General features: G+C 31.9%; 1 protein-coding gene across 1 annotated transcript; it reads left to right on the forward strand.

Annotated features, from left to right (window-relative positions):
• Positions 1-336: 336 nt before the first annotated feature.
• LOC105252981 (sodium/potassium-transporting ATPase subunit beta-2) lies at positions 337-11395 on the forward strand. The gene is made up of 5 exons (XM_011260690.3): positions 337-1305; positions 7990-8250; positions 8378-8559; positions 8772-9045; positions 9359-11395. Exons 1-5 carry the CDS (start codon positions 1179-1181, stop codon positions 9460-9462), a joined length of 948 nt encoding a protein of 315 aa, XP_011258992.1. The 5' UTR covers positions 337-1178; the 3' UTR covers positions 9463-11395.
• Positions 11396-17970: the final 6575 nt, after the last annotated feature.

Below are 17970 nucleotides of genomic sequence, written 5' to 3' on the forward strand. Positions count from 1 at the left end.
TCAAATCACTGTTTACATTACTCGTAATTATATATCGTTAAAATTGATTAATCGTACTATCATTAAAATTAATGACGATTGAATTCGAATTTATTCTTTAAGACGGTTCTAATAATAATAACAATATATTGCGAGATATACCACGCGCAGCATTCGAGCATATTCTTTAAACTTACTAAGCGCTACATCGACATATTCGTCGAAAGATATCGTATGCTATATTAATTTTTATCGTCGGATGTGATAGCCGCAACGGCAGCTGAAAATCGGAGCAGAAAAGGCACGACTATCGCGAATCATTGTCTCTCGGGCTACCGTGGCGATCGCGTGCTCCACGTGACCCGTTATCTCTGCCTCTATTATCCCTCTCTATCTTTAACATTTTCCCTCTCTTTCCTCTCTACGTCCACCTATTTACGAGAGACTTGAGCACGCATACGCGAGTCCGCTGCGCATCGCGTCGCGTAAGCTTCTCTGCGAGCAATCGCGTATATCACGGGACAGGGTCGATCGAAAGGGCGAAAGTCGGTAGGAGGGGAGGATCGAAGAAGGGTGGAAGCGTGTGGATCACGGTGGTCGGCCGCCATTGCTAGCGGAGCCACCTGGTTTGGTGGATTCGCGAAGAGGGATGCAAAGGGGTGTTAAGGAGAAATCGCGTATTGACGCGTCTGCGTGGTCACGTCGGCGCCGTAAAGGGTGCACCGTGGAGGGGCGGGAGACCGCGGTGACGCGGGAGGTGGTCTTTCCATCGCGAGAGGGGAGAGAGAAAGAGAGAGAGAGAGAGAAGGGAGAGCGGTGTGCACGCGCTCTGAAAAGCTCTCTTGGGCCAGCTTCGATCGCTCAATATTCAACCCCTCGCCGGACGGGACCGCCCGAGAGCAGCGCGACTCCTCCAGAGACGGGGGCACGACGAATCGACCATTCCTTCCTTTGCGCCCTCGCCCGCGGAGCTGTTCGATCGCGGCCGCCGAGCGTCGTTCCGGAGGAGCGCCGAAGGAAGGAAGTCCTCAGCCTACGAGGGGAATCACAGGACGCGCGCGCGGACTGGCAGCTGGCAGTTTCTGCACTCGTATCTTCTGCCTCGTTCGTCTCCTGAATAGAATCCCGCCCTTTTTTCCTCATCGCTCACCCTTTCTCGCGCGATTATCCATCGGGAAATTGTCGTCGTATAGAGCAACATGGAGGGCAAGAAGGTCGAGCAGTTTTACATGCCGCCGCCGAAGCTCGGAAAATGGGAGGGCTTCCGGGTCTTCCTCTGGAACTCCGAGACGGGACAGTTCTTAGGGCGTACCGGCGCCAGTTGGGGTGAGTTTCAAAAATAGTGTTTTGCATTTTACAGAGCATTTTTCATATATGTCCCAAAGCTCGCCTTCCACATTTTTGAAGCTTTGTGTGTTCGACCCGCCCCTCTCTTTGCTCGCAAAATTATTTTCCGAAAGGGAGGAATTACTGATTGTAATAATTAAAATTCGATTAAGCGTGACACTTAAAATGTTCCTGTATTGTCCGTGTATCGTAAAGTAATGATAATATAGAATCGTGAAAAAGTCTATGACGTAAGAAGGCGAATACATAGTACAATGGAAATATAGTATATTAGATAATAAATAATAAATGGTTAAACATTTGCATTTGATAACACTGTTACTAAAAACTGTGGATGTAGATTGAATAGAGAAAAGTAAATTAATTACAAATTTAAAAAGAGTGTCACGTCTTTTTGTTATTTTTTTACATTAATTTATATTAATTTTTATTAATTTATATTTATATTTGTTAAAGCGAGATTACAGATGTGTACTTGACAGTTTATATTGATCTAATTATGGGATGTTTGCGAATAAAATCATTCGAATTATTTTTTTAGATTAGCATCAAATTTTTGACTTTTTTTATAAAAGTAGCACGCTTTATAAAACATTCCAAACAGTGTATTTTTAGCATTAAAGTCTAATTTTAAGTAAAATAGCGATAGAATACATTTAGAAAATTAGATATAAATAATTTTATTAATTATTATTAATCATTTTAATTTTCTTTGATTCAAGCATTACACTTCCTTTGACCTACATTGAAATTAAAATCGTACGAAGATTAACATCAATATGCATACAATTTTTATAAACTTAGGAATTTAAAAAATCAAGTGATAACATGTGTATGTGTGTGTATAATTGTAAATGTGATACTTTGACTTATTAAACGATAGTCTAAAAAATATGTCCCTATTATTGTACATCTTTTTTTATTTTTGCATGTTTTATTTTTATTACAAAAGTTGATAAAGTGATATTTTTATTAATATTAATTTTAGAGAGAGAGATTTCAAAAAATACGAGTATTAACGAGCATCTGACTAAGAGAGTCTCTTATTACGTAATAACACGTATATAAGAGATGTATATAAAAGATAATTGTGTACGCCAATATTGATGATACAACTATTATGATAAAGTTACTGTTATATATTCTGAAAGTTTTATTATCATTGTTTATTATTACATCAACTTGTTTTTGTAAAAATACTGACGTTCAAAATAATTTAATATGCATAAAAAATTTAAATTCATGCATTACATACAATACTAACATGACAAATTTAATTTGAGATTAAAATTTGTCATTATGATTATTTACCGATTTTAACGTGCATATTAACATCTCTCTCGTTCTCTCCTTTTCTCTGTCTCTCTCTTTCGCTCTCTGTTCAATCACACATACATGTCTAATTCTCGTGTCTAATAATATTGAAATATCTGTCCACAGAAATTTTCTATATAGAGAAAACGTATAAGTAATAATTGTGTATATCGAAATTTATCATAGTCAAAATTATTTTTTGAAATTGACACGAGATTTTTAATCTTTGATTTTTATGGATTTTTACTTTCTGAAAATTACATTACTTTCTAACATTTAATATTGAAATTTATATCGCTTATTTATGTGTTATTTAATATCCAAAATTAAATCGTCAAAAATTATACAACATTATGTGCTCTTTTAGTTTAAATGTAAGTTAATTTACAATTTTGAATAATATTGCGCGAGTTTTAATCTCGCGTTATTATGCAAGACACTCATATATAGATAAAATTTATCCAACTAGTTATGTAAGACACAAATTCCTCTATCGATAGTTATGCATACATGTATAAAGTTTTGTATTGCAATGTGAAATATTACTGTGTATATTACTGTTTATTAATCGCGAAATATACAGTGATGCAAAAAAATTGCAAAAATTCGAAATATAAATTTTTAATTGAAATTAAGATATAATTATACGTTTATCTGATTACATTATAAATTATTTATGGAAATTAAGTAAATTAAGTAAATTATTTACTAATTAAGTAAATTATTAAATAATTGAATTAATTATTAAATAATTAAGTAAATTATTTGTAGAAATTTTAGAAATTAGAGAAAGAAGAAAAAAAATTTCTTTCGTCGTCTTTGTTTTTCGTATTTCCGAGTAATTTAAACTAAAATATTTTTTTCCAATATAATAATCTTCATTAAAATAATAAATCTTCCTCGATTGACGTGTCAATATGCGAGGCGGAGATGATCTTAATATAGATTGAAAAATGATGCTGTGTGCGTATATACGCAGCATACGAGAGCAAAATAAACAAGAAATATCTTGTATAATAAATGTGTAACAGACTGATTTAGCGCAGATATATCTGTTATGTACATCTGTTTGTATTTAATTTTGACATATCCTGCTTTGATAAGTTAGCAATTTTTGCGATGTTATTGCATCTTATTTTTTATGAGAAGTTTTGTGCACATAGTATTTTTTTATTTTACATAATCAATTAAATATAAAGTTGATTTGTTTTTAATTTGCAATGAAATATCATTTATCATCATTTTTTTAAATAAATTATTTGCCTTTATTTTCTTTCTAAACTAAAATAAAAAAAGGAATTTTAATTTAATAAATGCTTAACTACGTTTTAATTCTACGAGTATTCTGCAAGTAATTTAAAATAAGCTATTAATACACATGGATATACATATATAGACATCTAGTTTAGTTTAATTTAATGAATTATTCAAAACACTTTGTGTTGCATAGGATCAATTAAACATTTTTTAATAATTTCCTGCATGGTTTTATTCTTAATGATTTTATGTACACACATAATATATTATTAATTACATGTATTATAATATTACAATATATATAAAAAAATTATACGTGATATGAAATTTTTCACAACAGTAATACATTCATATTTTATCACTGCTATTAGTTACTATCTTGGTTTTTTAACAGAACCTAATGAAATCACATTCTGTGGTTTCCTTTGTTTGCGTACTCTCGGAGTTCAACTCATTGGACTTCCGTTATTCTATTTTTACGTCCATTTGCTTAAGATTGGAGCAGGAAGAAATGTCAAGAGATTTTTGATAGGGTGATAAAAATAATTGACGAGTTTTATTATTTGAATTTTATTATTTGTCGAATATAAGACATACTGCAATTTGGAGAGAGAGGAGAGAGAGAGAGAGAGAGAGAGAGAGAGAGAGAGAAAGAGAGAGAGAGAGAAAAAGAGAAAGATGGGATTTTCTCTAAATTTTTCAATATTTTATTTTTTTATTATATATAATAAACTTTTAATTCTTTTATTTACAACAATTTTATATCATATAACTGTAGATATATTATAGTCTTGTCATATATCTCTTCTTCACTCTTTCTGTCTCTCTGTCTCTCTCTCTCTCTCTCTCTCTCTCTCTCTCTCTCTCTCTCGCTCTCTTTCTTTCTCTCTCTCTCTCTTTCACTCTCTCTCTTTCTCTCTGTCTCTCTGATTTGCTTTATCGCTGTTTGTCTATTTCCCTTCACTCTTCTGTTGAGGTCGATCGACTTCCGCCGAAATCAATACGAACCGTCTCCGTAACCATCTCACAGAGAAATGGTATGGTCTGATTTCTATACTGGATAGCGTTAGCGTCTGCGCAAGCCGATTTTTCTCACTGACTGTCCTACATACGCGTTCAATCCTGCAGATCTTCCGGAAAATATGAAAAGAAGTTTTTATAATATTAAGCTTCTCTAGAAATGAGGTGATTCATGAATATATATGGACATGTACATGTATACATGTATATATATTGCAAATTAGCTCAGATCATTAGCAAAGATATTATACTATTGAAGCAAGATACTAATGGCCTACTTGACAACAGAAACATAACTGCCTTGCGTCGTCGCATTCGGTACTGCGTCGATCGATATCTTGAAAAAAGCCATGGAAATGTTACGTTGCCGTAGTGACTCTGTAATGACGTACGGCCACTGATATAAAGAGTCAATCTGATATAAAAAAGTTGATCACTTAATTCCAGCCTTAATTTTATCATTTTAATATCGCGCATATATATGTTAATTACTTAAACAATAATTGTATTATTTAAAACAAAATTGAAAGATTTTCCTAGTAAACTTGATAGCTGTAATCAATATTTCTTTGTATGAATAAAACAAAATCCGATTTAATTAATTTATATAGTAAGAGAGAGAGGATTATAATAGAGAGAAATATAAAGAAAACGATATTATTAAATTATTATGTATTATTATGTTATAAACACACACACATATATACATATATTATGCTCCAAATCAAAGATATCAACTATAATTACACATATAATATAAAAATTTACATTTTCAAAGATTTATAATAAATAGGCTAAATAGCTTAATTTTTTTATTTACGATTTGCAGAGATTATTCATATTATAATATTATAAATTTTATATTAGTATATTAACAAAATATTTATATGTATATTTGAAGGAATAACTACCATGAGAATCAACGTTTATAAAATTTGTACAAAATAGAGAAATATTATTTCCATGTTTTCTTAGAATTTTTATTACATTTTTCATTTCAGAGAAATATTATTTCCATGTTTTCTTAGAATTTTTATTACATTTTTCATTTCAGAAAATGCATTGATTAATGTAACTATTTTTAGCTAATGTAAATTAATAAAATGGAATATTTTAAATACTTACATACACATATGTTTTTAATTATCGTGACAGTAACGTGAATACGTTAACTTGACGATACGATTATGGCTCGACACAAGCTTTATATGATTAAGCAAATGAGCGTTCATCATGTTATTGTATGTGTGGAAAGACATTACGGGTGATAAAATCAACCAGAAAGTGATCCATCATTTAGAAGGAAAATTCACATAAATGTCTCTCCTACAATTTGTATTCGATTTTCTACTATTAAAAAAAGAAATATAAATAATTTTATATTTTATTTTATATTTTATAGGTATCTGGATTTGATAAACGCGATTTTATTTAAAAATTTCAAGAAGAACGATTACCTGTCATTCACTTAACTATAAGTGAAAATTAAAATTATAATGGAGTATGATTGCTAAATAATATAGGCTTATAAAATTTTTTTTCAACTTTGAATAAATTCTATAAACAGTGATAAAAAAATTTAGAAGGTATCTAATTTATTTATTTCATTTCTAAAAAAATGTGAATTTATAATCGTGTAGCTGCAATCAATATCTTTGATTTGGAGAATGACTTCTGCAAGGCTACATTGCTGTGCGTGCACAAGTGCATATTCGTCAACGTTTTGTATAACAAACGCATGGCATCGCTTACTCAATACCAATTCAGGCCAATTAGGCGTCAGATCATAATTGTCTCAGTGCTTCAGCCTTCGACCGTAGCAACAATAGAAATTATGCTCGTAAAACAATCGATTAAACTTGATCTTAATCCTAAACCAAAATATATAGCTTATAATAGAAATCTCAAATATATTTCTATTTCTTATTAACTTTCTCTTTATCTCTTTCTTTCTAAATCAAATATTAAAATTTTAAAAAATCAAATTTTTTATTAAATAGCAACGTTATATTATTGTTTGAATTTTTAACGCGTATTTAAAGATTTAAAACACATAAGAAGTTTTTTATTTTATTATAATATACCACTATTGCTTATAATATACACGATTATCTAATTTTTTATACAAATTTTAAAATTGTACTTTTATTATATTAAAAATTATAGAAAATAAAATTATATAACAGATTTATAGTAATTGACACACACATCATGATAAAAAAAATTATAAATAATTCGCCATAAATGAAATATGTATGATATGAAATATAATTAAATTCAATTCAATTTATTATATAATAAAATGGCTTTCATATATTTCGAGTAGATTCGATTGATTTTATAGAATTAGCCTTGAGACACTTTACGCAGTATAAGAAACAAGAACTTGGTAAAGTCGAGTAAACTCACTACATCATTTCCATTAATTGGATTTTCAAAACTTATTCTTAGAATTTATTTCATTATTTTAGTATTCGTGCTTTAAACAGGAATAAAAATATTTTTTTATACAAAGAGTACGTGCCCTATACAGAATTGTTGTCCAATTGCTTTCAATGGGAATTACGTAATACAATTATTCTAGAGAAAAAAATTAGCGTGCATTTTTAAAGAATACGTGCCATTTAGCATGTATTGTAATATATCTGCTATGTATTTGGAATAAAAATAATTTTTTAACATATAATATATTTTTAAATTGATAAATAATTTGTGTATATATTATTTTGATCATCAAAATTAAATTATAACTTAAACAAATATATAACTTTTTGTGATATAAGAGGATAAAAATATCTTGTTAAAAAAATACTAATATTATACATCAAAATGTGTTGTTTTGCAATTAATAATTTTACTAGGTTTATTTTGAGTTTAATAATGAAATGAGTTTAATAATGAAATAAATAGCTAAATAAACACATCCGTTGAAGATTTATGTTAAATTTCATGTTACGATATTTATAATTATGTTTTAAGCTAAAGAAACACATATATTCATTAATTCGATTAAATTTTGAAACAATTCTCTTTTGAATACAGTTATGACTCAGTATCTAATTTTATGTTCAGCTAAGATTCTGCTGTTCTACGTAATTTTTTATGCCGTCCTGTCCGGCTTTTTCGGCGCGATGCTGGCTGTGTTCTATCAAACTCTGGATCCTAATGCACCCAAGTGGCAACTGGACAACTCGCTAATTGGTAGCAACCCAGGTCTCGGTTTTAGACCTATGCCTCCTGAAAGCAACGTCGAAAGTACATTGATCTGGTATAAAGCCAGCGATGAGGGTAATTATCTTCACTGGACCAGAGAACTGGACAGATTTTTGGAAGGTGAGCAAGAAGTGTAACAGCACAATCTCTATGTTGTATGTACATTTACTCAAAATTAGATTTATCAATTAACGAGCAATTTGAATTGATATAGTATTTCTGATATATAATTTTTCGTACTATGCAGAATATGAAAAACCGGCTAGCGGCACAAATAACTTCGAACAGAGAGTGCATTGCGAATATAAAAAACCAGCACCACCAGGTAAAGTTTGCGATGTAGATATGTCTGAATGGGGACAGTGCACGAAAGCAAGGAAGTATGGCTTCCACAAATCCGCACCTTGCATTTTCCTGAAATTGAATAAGGTTTGTGTGCACACTTTCTCTATGATTATATTATTGGTCTCTTCTATTTTTCTAAGACTATTTTATTTTTAGATAAAAAATGAATTCTTAGAGATTTCAAAGATTACTTCCTATTTTCCTATATTTCTTAAGGATAGATTTAATACTTAGAAACGAATAAAAATAGAAAGATATGTATAAATTATAGTATAAGTATTTGATATTTATTTTAGATTTTCGGATGGATGCCGCAATTTTATAACGATACGAAAAATCTGCCGTCTACAATGCCGGCGGATCTCCAGGAGCATATCAAACAGGAAGAAGGAAACGGGAGGCTGGACACTGTTTGGGTTTCCTGTGAGGGTGAAAACCCAGCCGATGTGGAGAACATGGGAGCGATTCAATATATTCCGCGCCGCGGTTTTCCCGGTTTCTATTTCCCATTCAGGAATACCCCGGGATATCTGAGTCCCCTTGTAGCTGTGTTCTTCGAAAAGCCCAAGTGTATGTTTACACACTTTGTTTAATCTAAATGGAACACAATTAATTATTAAGTATGGTATTTATTAATAATTAAAGTAATCAATTAATAAATATAGTAATTACTAATCAGAACGAATCTCTAAAAATAAATCTAAGAACCAATTAAAGATCGAAGGATCTTGCTTATGAATATTTGTAAATTCAACTAAAAGTTATAACTATCAAAACTCGAGGAATTGTCAATTCATAAATCTAATAATATTACGATTCCGAGAAAAAAATCCAGCGTATATAGGAGTGAAGTAATTAACATTCATCGGTTTTGTATTTATAGACGGCGTGCTCATCAATATCGAGTGCAAGGCATGGGCGCACAATATCATCCACGACAGATTCGAAAGACGTGGCTCGGTGCATTTCGAACTGATGGTAGACTAAAGCCGGTCACTTCGGCCAATCGTCAGATCATCATCGCTACCACCCGCGTCCAAAAAGTAGGAAGCCGCAAGAGATTAGAACAGAGAGAAGACATTTCTTTTTTTTTAATCCGCCTCGTTGGCCGACCGCGATCACACTCTGTACCATCCGGTTTTCTCTCTGCCGACGATACCGCCCCGGATCAGCCTTACTTCTTCATCTGCCATCGTTTATCATGAGCTCATCGTTCGTTCGTCGTACTTACAACGACTGCGAAAACGCTGTCCGTCTGTCGTCAAATGAGGGAGAGAGATAGAGAAAAGAAAATGAAAAAGAGAAAAAACAATAGAGACGAAAAAAAAATCGCATCTATGAGAAAATAAACTCAACGATCGACTACATCAATTGAGGTGCGCAAAAAAATGGAATCGGAAAGAAAGAAAGGTGAAAGGAACAATCCCGCACAAATGCCGGGCGGTATCTTGTCTTATTTCTGCCAGGGTTGTGTCACCGAGGAGTGATCTCGACCATCGACGGCTAAGTCGATCGTTCGCAATATTCGATTTTCATGCGCGCGAGAGAGATTCTCTCCCTTAGTTGAAAAAAATGTCCCTACCGAGACCGTTTTGGTTTTAGATCTTTTAAGCCTTTTTCGTTACACACTACGTTCCTTTTCACGATGACGAGCTTGGCCGATGACTTCTCACGGCACTGCGAATGATCGATAATGATCTTAGCTCTCAGCCATGTAGAATATATCATAGATTAGTATTTTTTGCCCATCACGCGCTACGATACATCTCGGTATGTCGAAATTTTTGGGCAGTTTAACGAGAGAGAAATGATATTCGCCATGAATTCTAACGGAAGACAGCACAAAGGGGTACAAGTGTAGGCTCAATTGGATCAAATTGCCATTAAAAAATATAAACATAGCATGTGACGTTATTAAAGATTTTGATTGATGCTGAAAAGAAGTTTGGTTCCCCCAAATAAAATTAGTCGCAAGTGATACAAGGCTGTCAACCGTCAATGTCTATCGCAATGTTAAATGAGATTGCATGTTTTGTGCGAAACTTTCTCAATTCTATTGGTATTCTATTGATAATAATGTAGGTAAAATTTATATATTTATTTTATTGAAAATTTATGAATGTATAATTTTTTGACAATTTTCGTTCCTGTTGAAATTTATCGAAATGCATTAAAGTATTTCAGTTAATTTGAAATTAACGCTATTTTGGCAAGGAAAATATATTTTTATTTTAATAAATAATATATATTAAAAGCTCAAGTTGCTTTTTGACATGTCACGTTTATAACGTAGCACAGGTCGCAACATTGATCAGAATTCTATTTCTATCACTTGACCGTAAGAGCTATTGTATGCGATATGTGTGTTACGTTATGTTTGTGCGTTGTATGTTAACAATTGTTACTTGTATTCCTTTATTTTGGATATTTTTAATTAAGCGTTAAAATTAAGAGAGTTATTATATTGAAATCTTTGCAATGAACAGTATTTGATGAGAGAGTATTTACCAGAGAAATGGATATTAAGAGTTTTGATCAGCGGAAGCGATCGATGGTTATTATCTCAATCAGTAATATGTTGAATGTGTATGATGATCTATGATTCTATATGATGCATTTTTTATACTGCAATCTACGAAAAGACACACTCGGATTCGCAAAAATCTATTGCGTCTATCGATTTTTGAGATCGTAAACAACGGGATCTACAAATTCTTGGACAAGTCTTTTGAATTGTCGGATTATTAAAGAAATGTAATATTCTAATGTCTTTAAATAATAGGAAAAGTATGGCGAATTATTATAAACGTACAATTAAATTAATTAATAAACAAATTAATTATTAGGCTCTATATTTACTTAAGAATTTATGTAACATTTTTGCGACATTGTATCGTTTTAATGAATACGTATAAAAATATGGCATTTTAATGAATTTATTAATCTCAATCCGTCAGTCCAAAAGAAGTCCATGAATTAAAAGATTTTATAATGAAAAGGAGTTATATACTCCTAAAAATCTTGAGAACTTGAAAATGTTTTGTAATCTGTAAAACATTTTTTTTTTATATTCTACTAAAATTTACAGTTAAAATTATAAAATTTATATCGATAGTTTTAATATTTATTTTTGAATTTTTGAATTTAAGTTTTGGAATTTAAGAGAATCTATTAATTCAAAGATGAGAAAATTCAATAACTTTTCAATTAAGAAGATGCACAAAACGAAAGATGTATGACATTATGACACAAAAAGATCCAAGAATTTGTTGATCCAAGTTTGTCCGTGCGTAATAATAAATATACAAAGATGTGTAAAATAAATCTACTTTGAAATGCATGAAATATAGAAACGCGGATCGTGATATATGGACTTAAAGAATTTATGAATTCAAAGATTTATGTGATATCAACGATTTGTGCATCTAAGACTCTATGGGTCTGAAAATCTTCTCATCTGAAGATGCACGAGGGCAAGAATCTATACGCTCAGGAATCTATATAAATTAACAGCAAGAAAAAAATCAACAAGAAGAAAATAAAGAGCTAATAAATACAGATCCAAAGATCTGCGTGTCGCGGATCTAAAGAGTCCAAATTTTAAAACTTACGGAAATACCAAAAATTCGCAAACGCAATAATCTGTAAGTCCAAGGATCTATTGATTTCGTGTTGATTTTAACATTCAATTCGCAGTTTTAAAAATATTTTCACGATCAATCATATGAGAGAGTGAAGTATTGCGATACCATCAGCTCCGCGTTGACAAGATACGTCATGATAGCGGAAGTTCTGTGGCACGCGTCTAGTATACTTACTGAACAAAGTTCCGAGAGAGAGAACTGCTATATACTGCTATATGAAAAAGAATTAAAGATCTCTAGATTTAAAAGAAGTTTCAGAAGAAGAGTATACTCGCACGATCAGTAATTACTATATTTTTAAGATAGGTTAATAGTACGAAAAATGCATCAAGTTCGATGCATTGATCGAATACTAATAATGTAAAGATGTTATATTAATGATACACGTATATATCGATAGCCAAAATATTAAAATTGTTGACGCATTAATAGTAATACTGATCGTGTGGTAGCCCTCCATAAGTACTTAAATCCAATTTAAATGCGATTGATTGTTGGTACGTACTTAAGTCAAAGGCTCCATCGATTTTAAATCAAACTGTCGATAATAAGCAAATCAGTCTCGATTTATTGTATTGCACAGTTGAAGATTTATGTTGAAGATTTGGAGGAATTTTATCGGTCATGCGACGCGATATGGGATGTATGGAACACATATTTATATACAATTACTTTACGCAAATTCTATATTCTTAAACTCGTCAAGTTCCTTCGCCAGAAAGAGAAATCGGAAGAGCTTTCTTTTCTGCATCGACGCGATGTTACGATCTGACACATAGAAAGAAGATATCATCTAAAGAGCTAAACTCGAAGGGAATATTGTGTTGGATCGTTTGAAACATGGATACTTCCCGATGGAGCTCGCAACTGAAGAGACAGAAGGTGTATCGAATTTTATGTAATTAATTCTTTTATGTAGTCTTATTAGGTTAATTACTATGCGAATAATATGTATTACAGTAGATATAAGCATCGGTTACGTAAAAAAATATAGATCTTAAAATCTGTAAATCTATTAATCTGTAGATTCACTGGTCATTAGTTTCTTAGATCTATGCCTCTACAAATGTGTAGCATCGCAGCTTGAAAGGTAAATAGATCCATGGATCTACAGAGGTTCACAGAGATCCATCGATCCACGAAAATGCACAAGTTATAAATCCACATATACTGAACAATTCACAAATTTATATGAAAATGTATCGATTGATTTGATAACTCCTGGAACCCGAATATTATTTCTAAGTTCTTTGTCTAATATATTCACAGTATAAATAGCCGTTAAGCGCCTGTTTGTTAAGTCGAGAGGTAGATATCAACCGTGTGTATCTTCAGATATAAAACATCTAACATTATGCAAATAACACAGCCATTTAAAAAATATCCGCAAGACGTTCTTCTTTAAGATTTTCCGAAGAACCGTTCTGAAAATGTCTTTAAGGCTTTCCAAAAGAGAAAATCTCATTTATAGCATTTAATTATATGTGATCTTTTTCGCGCAGATTATATATGCAAAAAAAAAAACAAAGATGTTACTATAGTCATTATAATAATTATTGTAACGACTTATATTAATTTCTGCATATCGCGTGCCTAAAGTTTGGTGAAACTAAAGCTTTAGAAAGAATTATAATTAGATCGCGGCCTGTTCAATATTTTTTATCGACCGTCAGATGACATTTTCTTTCTCCTTTCTGTTACTTTTGACTTTTCCTTCTGTAAACATCCGTTCGCAATTGCCGATTGTCAACTATCTCTGAATAAAACAGACGAACGCATCCGTGATCTAATTATAATTTACAATCGGTTGGCAGTAATAGGGAATAATAAATAAAATGGAGACGCCTACTTTTTTCATATTATATATATTCTGCTCCCTCTTCTCTCCTATTTTCAAGTTATCCGCTCACAAATTTACAAAAAATTGAAATCTCGAAATAATCTCGCGGATGCCGTATATCAAGCATCTGAAATAAATGCCCGCCCATGCGCACAGAAGCGCCTACGAGTATTCTTCAATAAGACACGTCTGTAAAAAAGGCCATTGAGCTTTACAAAACACTACTCCATCTTTTAAATCGTTCGACTCACAAAAAAATTTATAAATTATAAATTTCCAAATAGACAGATCCTTGCATTGATAATTTCATAAATTCTTGAATAATCTTCCGCGAGGGCATTTTTAAACTTGAAGAACCGTTGAGCGGTAAAAAGAAACAGAATGAAGAGACAAAAGACAAAGATGACAAAACGAAACGTTGAATAATATATTATTAAAGTTATTATATATTATAATTAAATCACGAATGATTGCATATTATTCATCATTGCGATTAATCTGTCTAATAATAAACGTGTAAGTGTTGTTAAAATATAAAATTGAGAAAGAGATGAAAAAGAATAATGAGCGGCCTTTAATAACATAGTCCAAGCTGATTGTGTTTACATTTGGTCATCTATTCAGATCGACGTCTGCTCAAAGTTACCGAATTTTATCGAAGAGCAAAGCTAACAAATTCTCTCTCTGTAATTTTAATCCGAACATGTGTTTGTTCTAAGTATTCTTTGTCCCGTTTATTATATAGAACGCAAGCGGCAAATCACATTTATCATTCAAGCGGATGTAAAGGAAAGCTTAAAAGAAATCGTAAAAGCGAAATGGATGAAAAACCAAGAAGAAATTTGTGTATGATTCATTATGTGTACCAACATCCTAGAGATATTCATACTTACATATAACACTAGATACTTAATTAGATAAGGTACCGTCAGCAAAGATTTTTAAAAGATCGATATATTATACATGCATGCATTTTCTTGTTGAAGATCCTATATGTCGTTAAATTATTGATAATTCGTCTCTAGTGTAAGCAGAATTTAAAAATCCTATGTTGCAATATAGTATGTATAGTAATATATTATTTATATAGACATATATTGAATAAATTTGTTCACAAATATGTGGTGGATATGTATGTGAAAATGTACAATGTTACTATAGTTCCACGAGACTCATTTACATCGCGACTTCTCGGTAAAAATATAATCGGTAAAATATTTAGAGCGAGAATATTCATGATTTATTTCATACAAGACTTACATTCTAATTAATTTAATTGAATGGGAATATAAGTATGGGATACAAATTATAGGATTTAGAGACTCTATTCTCGCTTCATACAGAGCGTTGAAATTATCATCATGTGATTTACAGCGATATTATTTAATTATCTCTAGATGGAAATATCATAAAAATCAAATAAAAATTACTTGATATGAGGAAACGCAAGTTGAGTAATTAAATTTTATAGATAAGCAGCTAATGTTATATGATATAATGCGGTAATTAATTAGCATTTACCGATTACAAACTTAATCGAATGTTGAATGAGAGATTCATGTTATCTTCGCGATCAATCGCATTGTTATTAATGAAGCGAGTCTTTATTCAAGAAGCGAGTGTATATATGTTATAGTAAGACGGTGTCTCTGCGTATGAAATTAATTAATAATAAGACTCGTTGAGGATACAATGTTGCAGATTATTATTTTGATGATCGATCATTTTCATGCTCTGCTTTTTCTAATATATTTTATTCTCTTTCACAACTTTTTGCACATGGGAAAGAGATTCACATCGACAAAGTATGCATCTTAAAAGATATCTTTAGAGACAAAGATCCAAAAAACAGATACTGAATTAGCTGAATATATGCGCTTACATTAGTATAAGAATAAGTGTTTTCGAGGATGTAACCAATCCATGAGATTATACACGACTACTAAATTATTCTTTTCTCGTATAGATAAAATGATGAGATAAAATCTCGCGAAACAGAGATTAGCGTTAACTTAGACATTTTAAGAATCAAGTTTATCGCGCTGTTGATTATGATTAATCAATTAATTCATTATAGAGAGAATCGCTTTACTATAATTATATTATCGTCAACATTCTTGTTGAACGTTATATGATCAATGCCGTCATCGATTTTTTTTCTAAATCAACATCCTGCTATGCATGAATCAAATAAGAACGTTCTGCAATAATATGCATTTACCAATGTAATAATTATTATATTTGCGAGCCAGAAGCAACAACTGTAGTGTGCTGATAATTTTTTTCCGCTACTTAGATACGCTAGATAAAATAAATTTGATATATGAATTCATGAGAGAAAAAAAGAAAGAATTGAATTAATAGACACTCTTATTTTAATATTACAATCGCAAAGACGCGAATATTTTATTTTTATTGTTTTATTTATTGCGATGCAGGCTTATATTTGAAATCTCTTTTTATATAAAAGATGTCCCTAATTTTTCCGCGAAAAAAATGCGAATTTTAGCGACGCTTTGCATCTGTTTCACTATAAATTTTCCGGATCATATTTAATTGTAACCTTGGTTTCGAAATGCAGACATTACTGTAGACGACGGAAGATTTAAACACGATTGGTTAACAAGGCACGAGGAATAAATGTTGATTGCACGTCGTTATACTTGAAATATGTGTTATGGAGAATAAATCGGATCTACATAATCGTGGATGTATTTGATTAGATGAATGAGACTCGACTCAATTTTTTTTTTACAGAGTCCTTCCACGCGAGGATTCTCTCCAGAGGATCGCACTCTGGATTATAATAGCGAGTCGCTCTAACACGTTGGTAGTAGTATTCCACGATCAATAAGCACATGTTGACGGCTTACGAATTTCTTCGATTTCGCGGTAAGAAGCGAGGTCGGAGCGCTTAAAGAGCCGACGCTGATTCTTCCGTCAATTTCGCTCGAAATTCTCCGCCGGACGGCAATGACATTAATGTCACACGAGAAGATGGGCAGGATGTGGTCAATTCAGATCGGTCTCCGTATGTGACTCACATTACACGCGCCTAGCTCTCGGTCCCGGTGGACGATAAAGGGAGTGGAGTGGACCGAATGGTGCAACACGCGTGTCCCGTCGCGGCCGCTAAGGTCACACACACGTGGGCTGACCTTAGCCCCCAATTAGTCCGGGACGATTCAGTTGAGGAAATCGTGTATTCGTCGCTTTTCTAAATCGCGACGCGCGATAAACGGATCGCGGATGGAAGATCAACTTACGTTCACATCAACGTGCTGTCAGCAATATGCTATGAGAGACGCTAAACTCTTTCAAATTCCGTGCTTATTTCGTTACGAAGGAAAGAAACTGACTGTAAGATTAAAGAAGAAAATTAAAAAATAAAATATATTAGACATTAATAAAATATATTAAATAAAATAAATTAAATTAAAATATTAATTAGAAAAGATGTAAGGTGTTAATAAATATAAAGAAATGATTGCATTAAACGTGATGTTGAGGATAAAAATATGTAGAATATTTTGACATTCGAAGAGAGATAGGTATATAATATATAATTAGACTCTGATATAAAAGATTCACGTGACATGATTCGCAGATGCATGTAATTAATCAAATTTTTCCATTGATCCGACTCTGTTGTAACTGATGGATGGAGCAAGGTATGGTTAAGGGTTCTGCGGAGAAAAAATACATCACTGATCTCAACTATATGTGTGTGTTTTATACGATACACAGTCTCAATGCATCATCATTGACACGCACGCACGCACCTGTACCTATGGTCTGCCACGTCGTAATAGCGATGGCACATTATCTAGTATATTTGAACTATTCGTTTCGAAATCGTAGGAAACGAACAATTTTATCGCTGCTCAAACGCTTTTCAAACATCGATTAACAAAAGGCGAGATTACCTGAAAAGCGTAAAAAATTATTGTTAAAAAAAAATTTTATCGTCAGTAACATTGCAATTTTCAAAGATAAAATAAATAATTAATA

This window comes from Camponotus floridanus, unplaced genomic scaffold, assembly GCF_003227725.1.
Source record: "Camponotus floridanus strain SB8 unplaced genomic scaffold, Cflo_v7.5 scaffold4, whole genome shotgun sequence".
Lineage (NCBI taxonomy): Eukaryota > Metazoa > Arthropoda > Insecta > Hymenoptera > Formicidae > Camponotus > Camponotus floridanus.

What these genes read in the sequence shown, in the direction of transcription:
- LOC105252981 (XM_011260690.3), top strand. Translation starts at nt 1,179, where the DNA reads ATGGAGGGCAAGAAGGTCGAGCAGTTTTACATGCCGCCGCCGAAGCTC. An exon ending in ACTGGACAGATTTTTGGAAG is followed by an intron (nt 8,251 to 8,377) that starts GTGAGCAAGAAG and finishes CGTACTATGCAG; the next exon opens with AATATGAAAAACCGGCTAGC. An exon ending in GTTCTTCGAAAAGCCCAAGT is followed by an intron (nt 9,046 to 9,358) that starts GTATGTTTACAC and finishes TTGTATTTATAG; the next exon opens with ACGGCGTGCTCATCAATATC.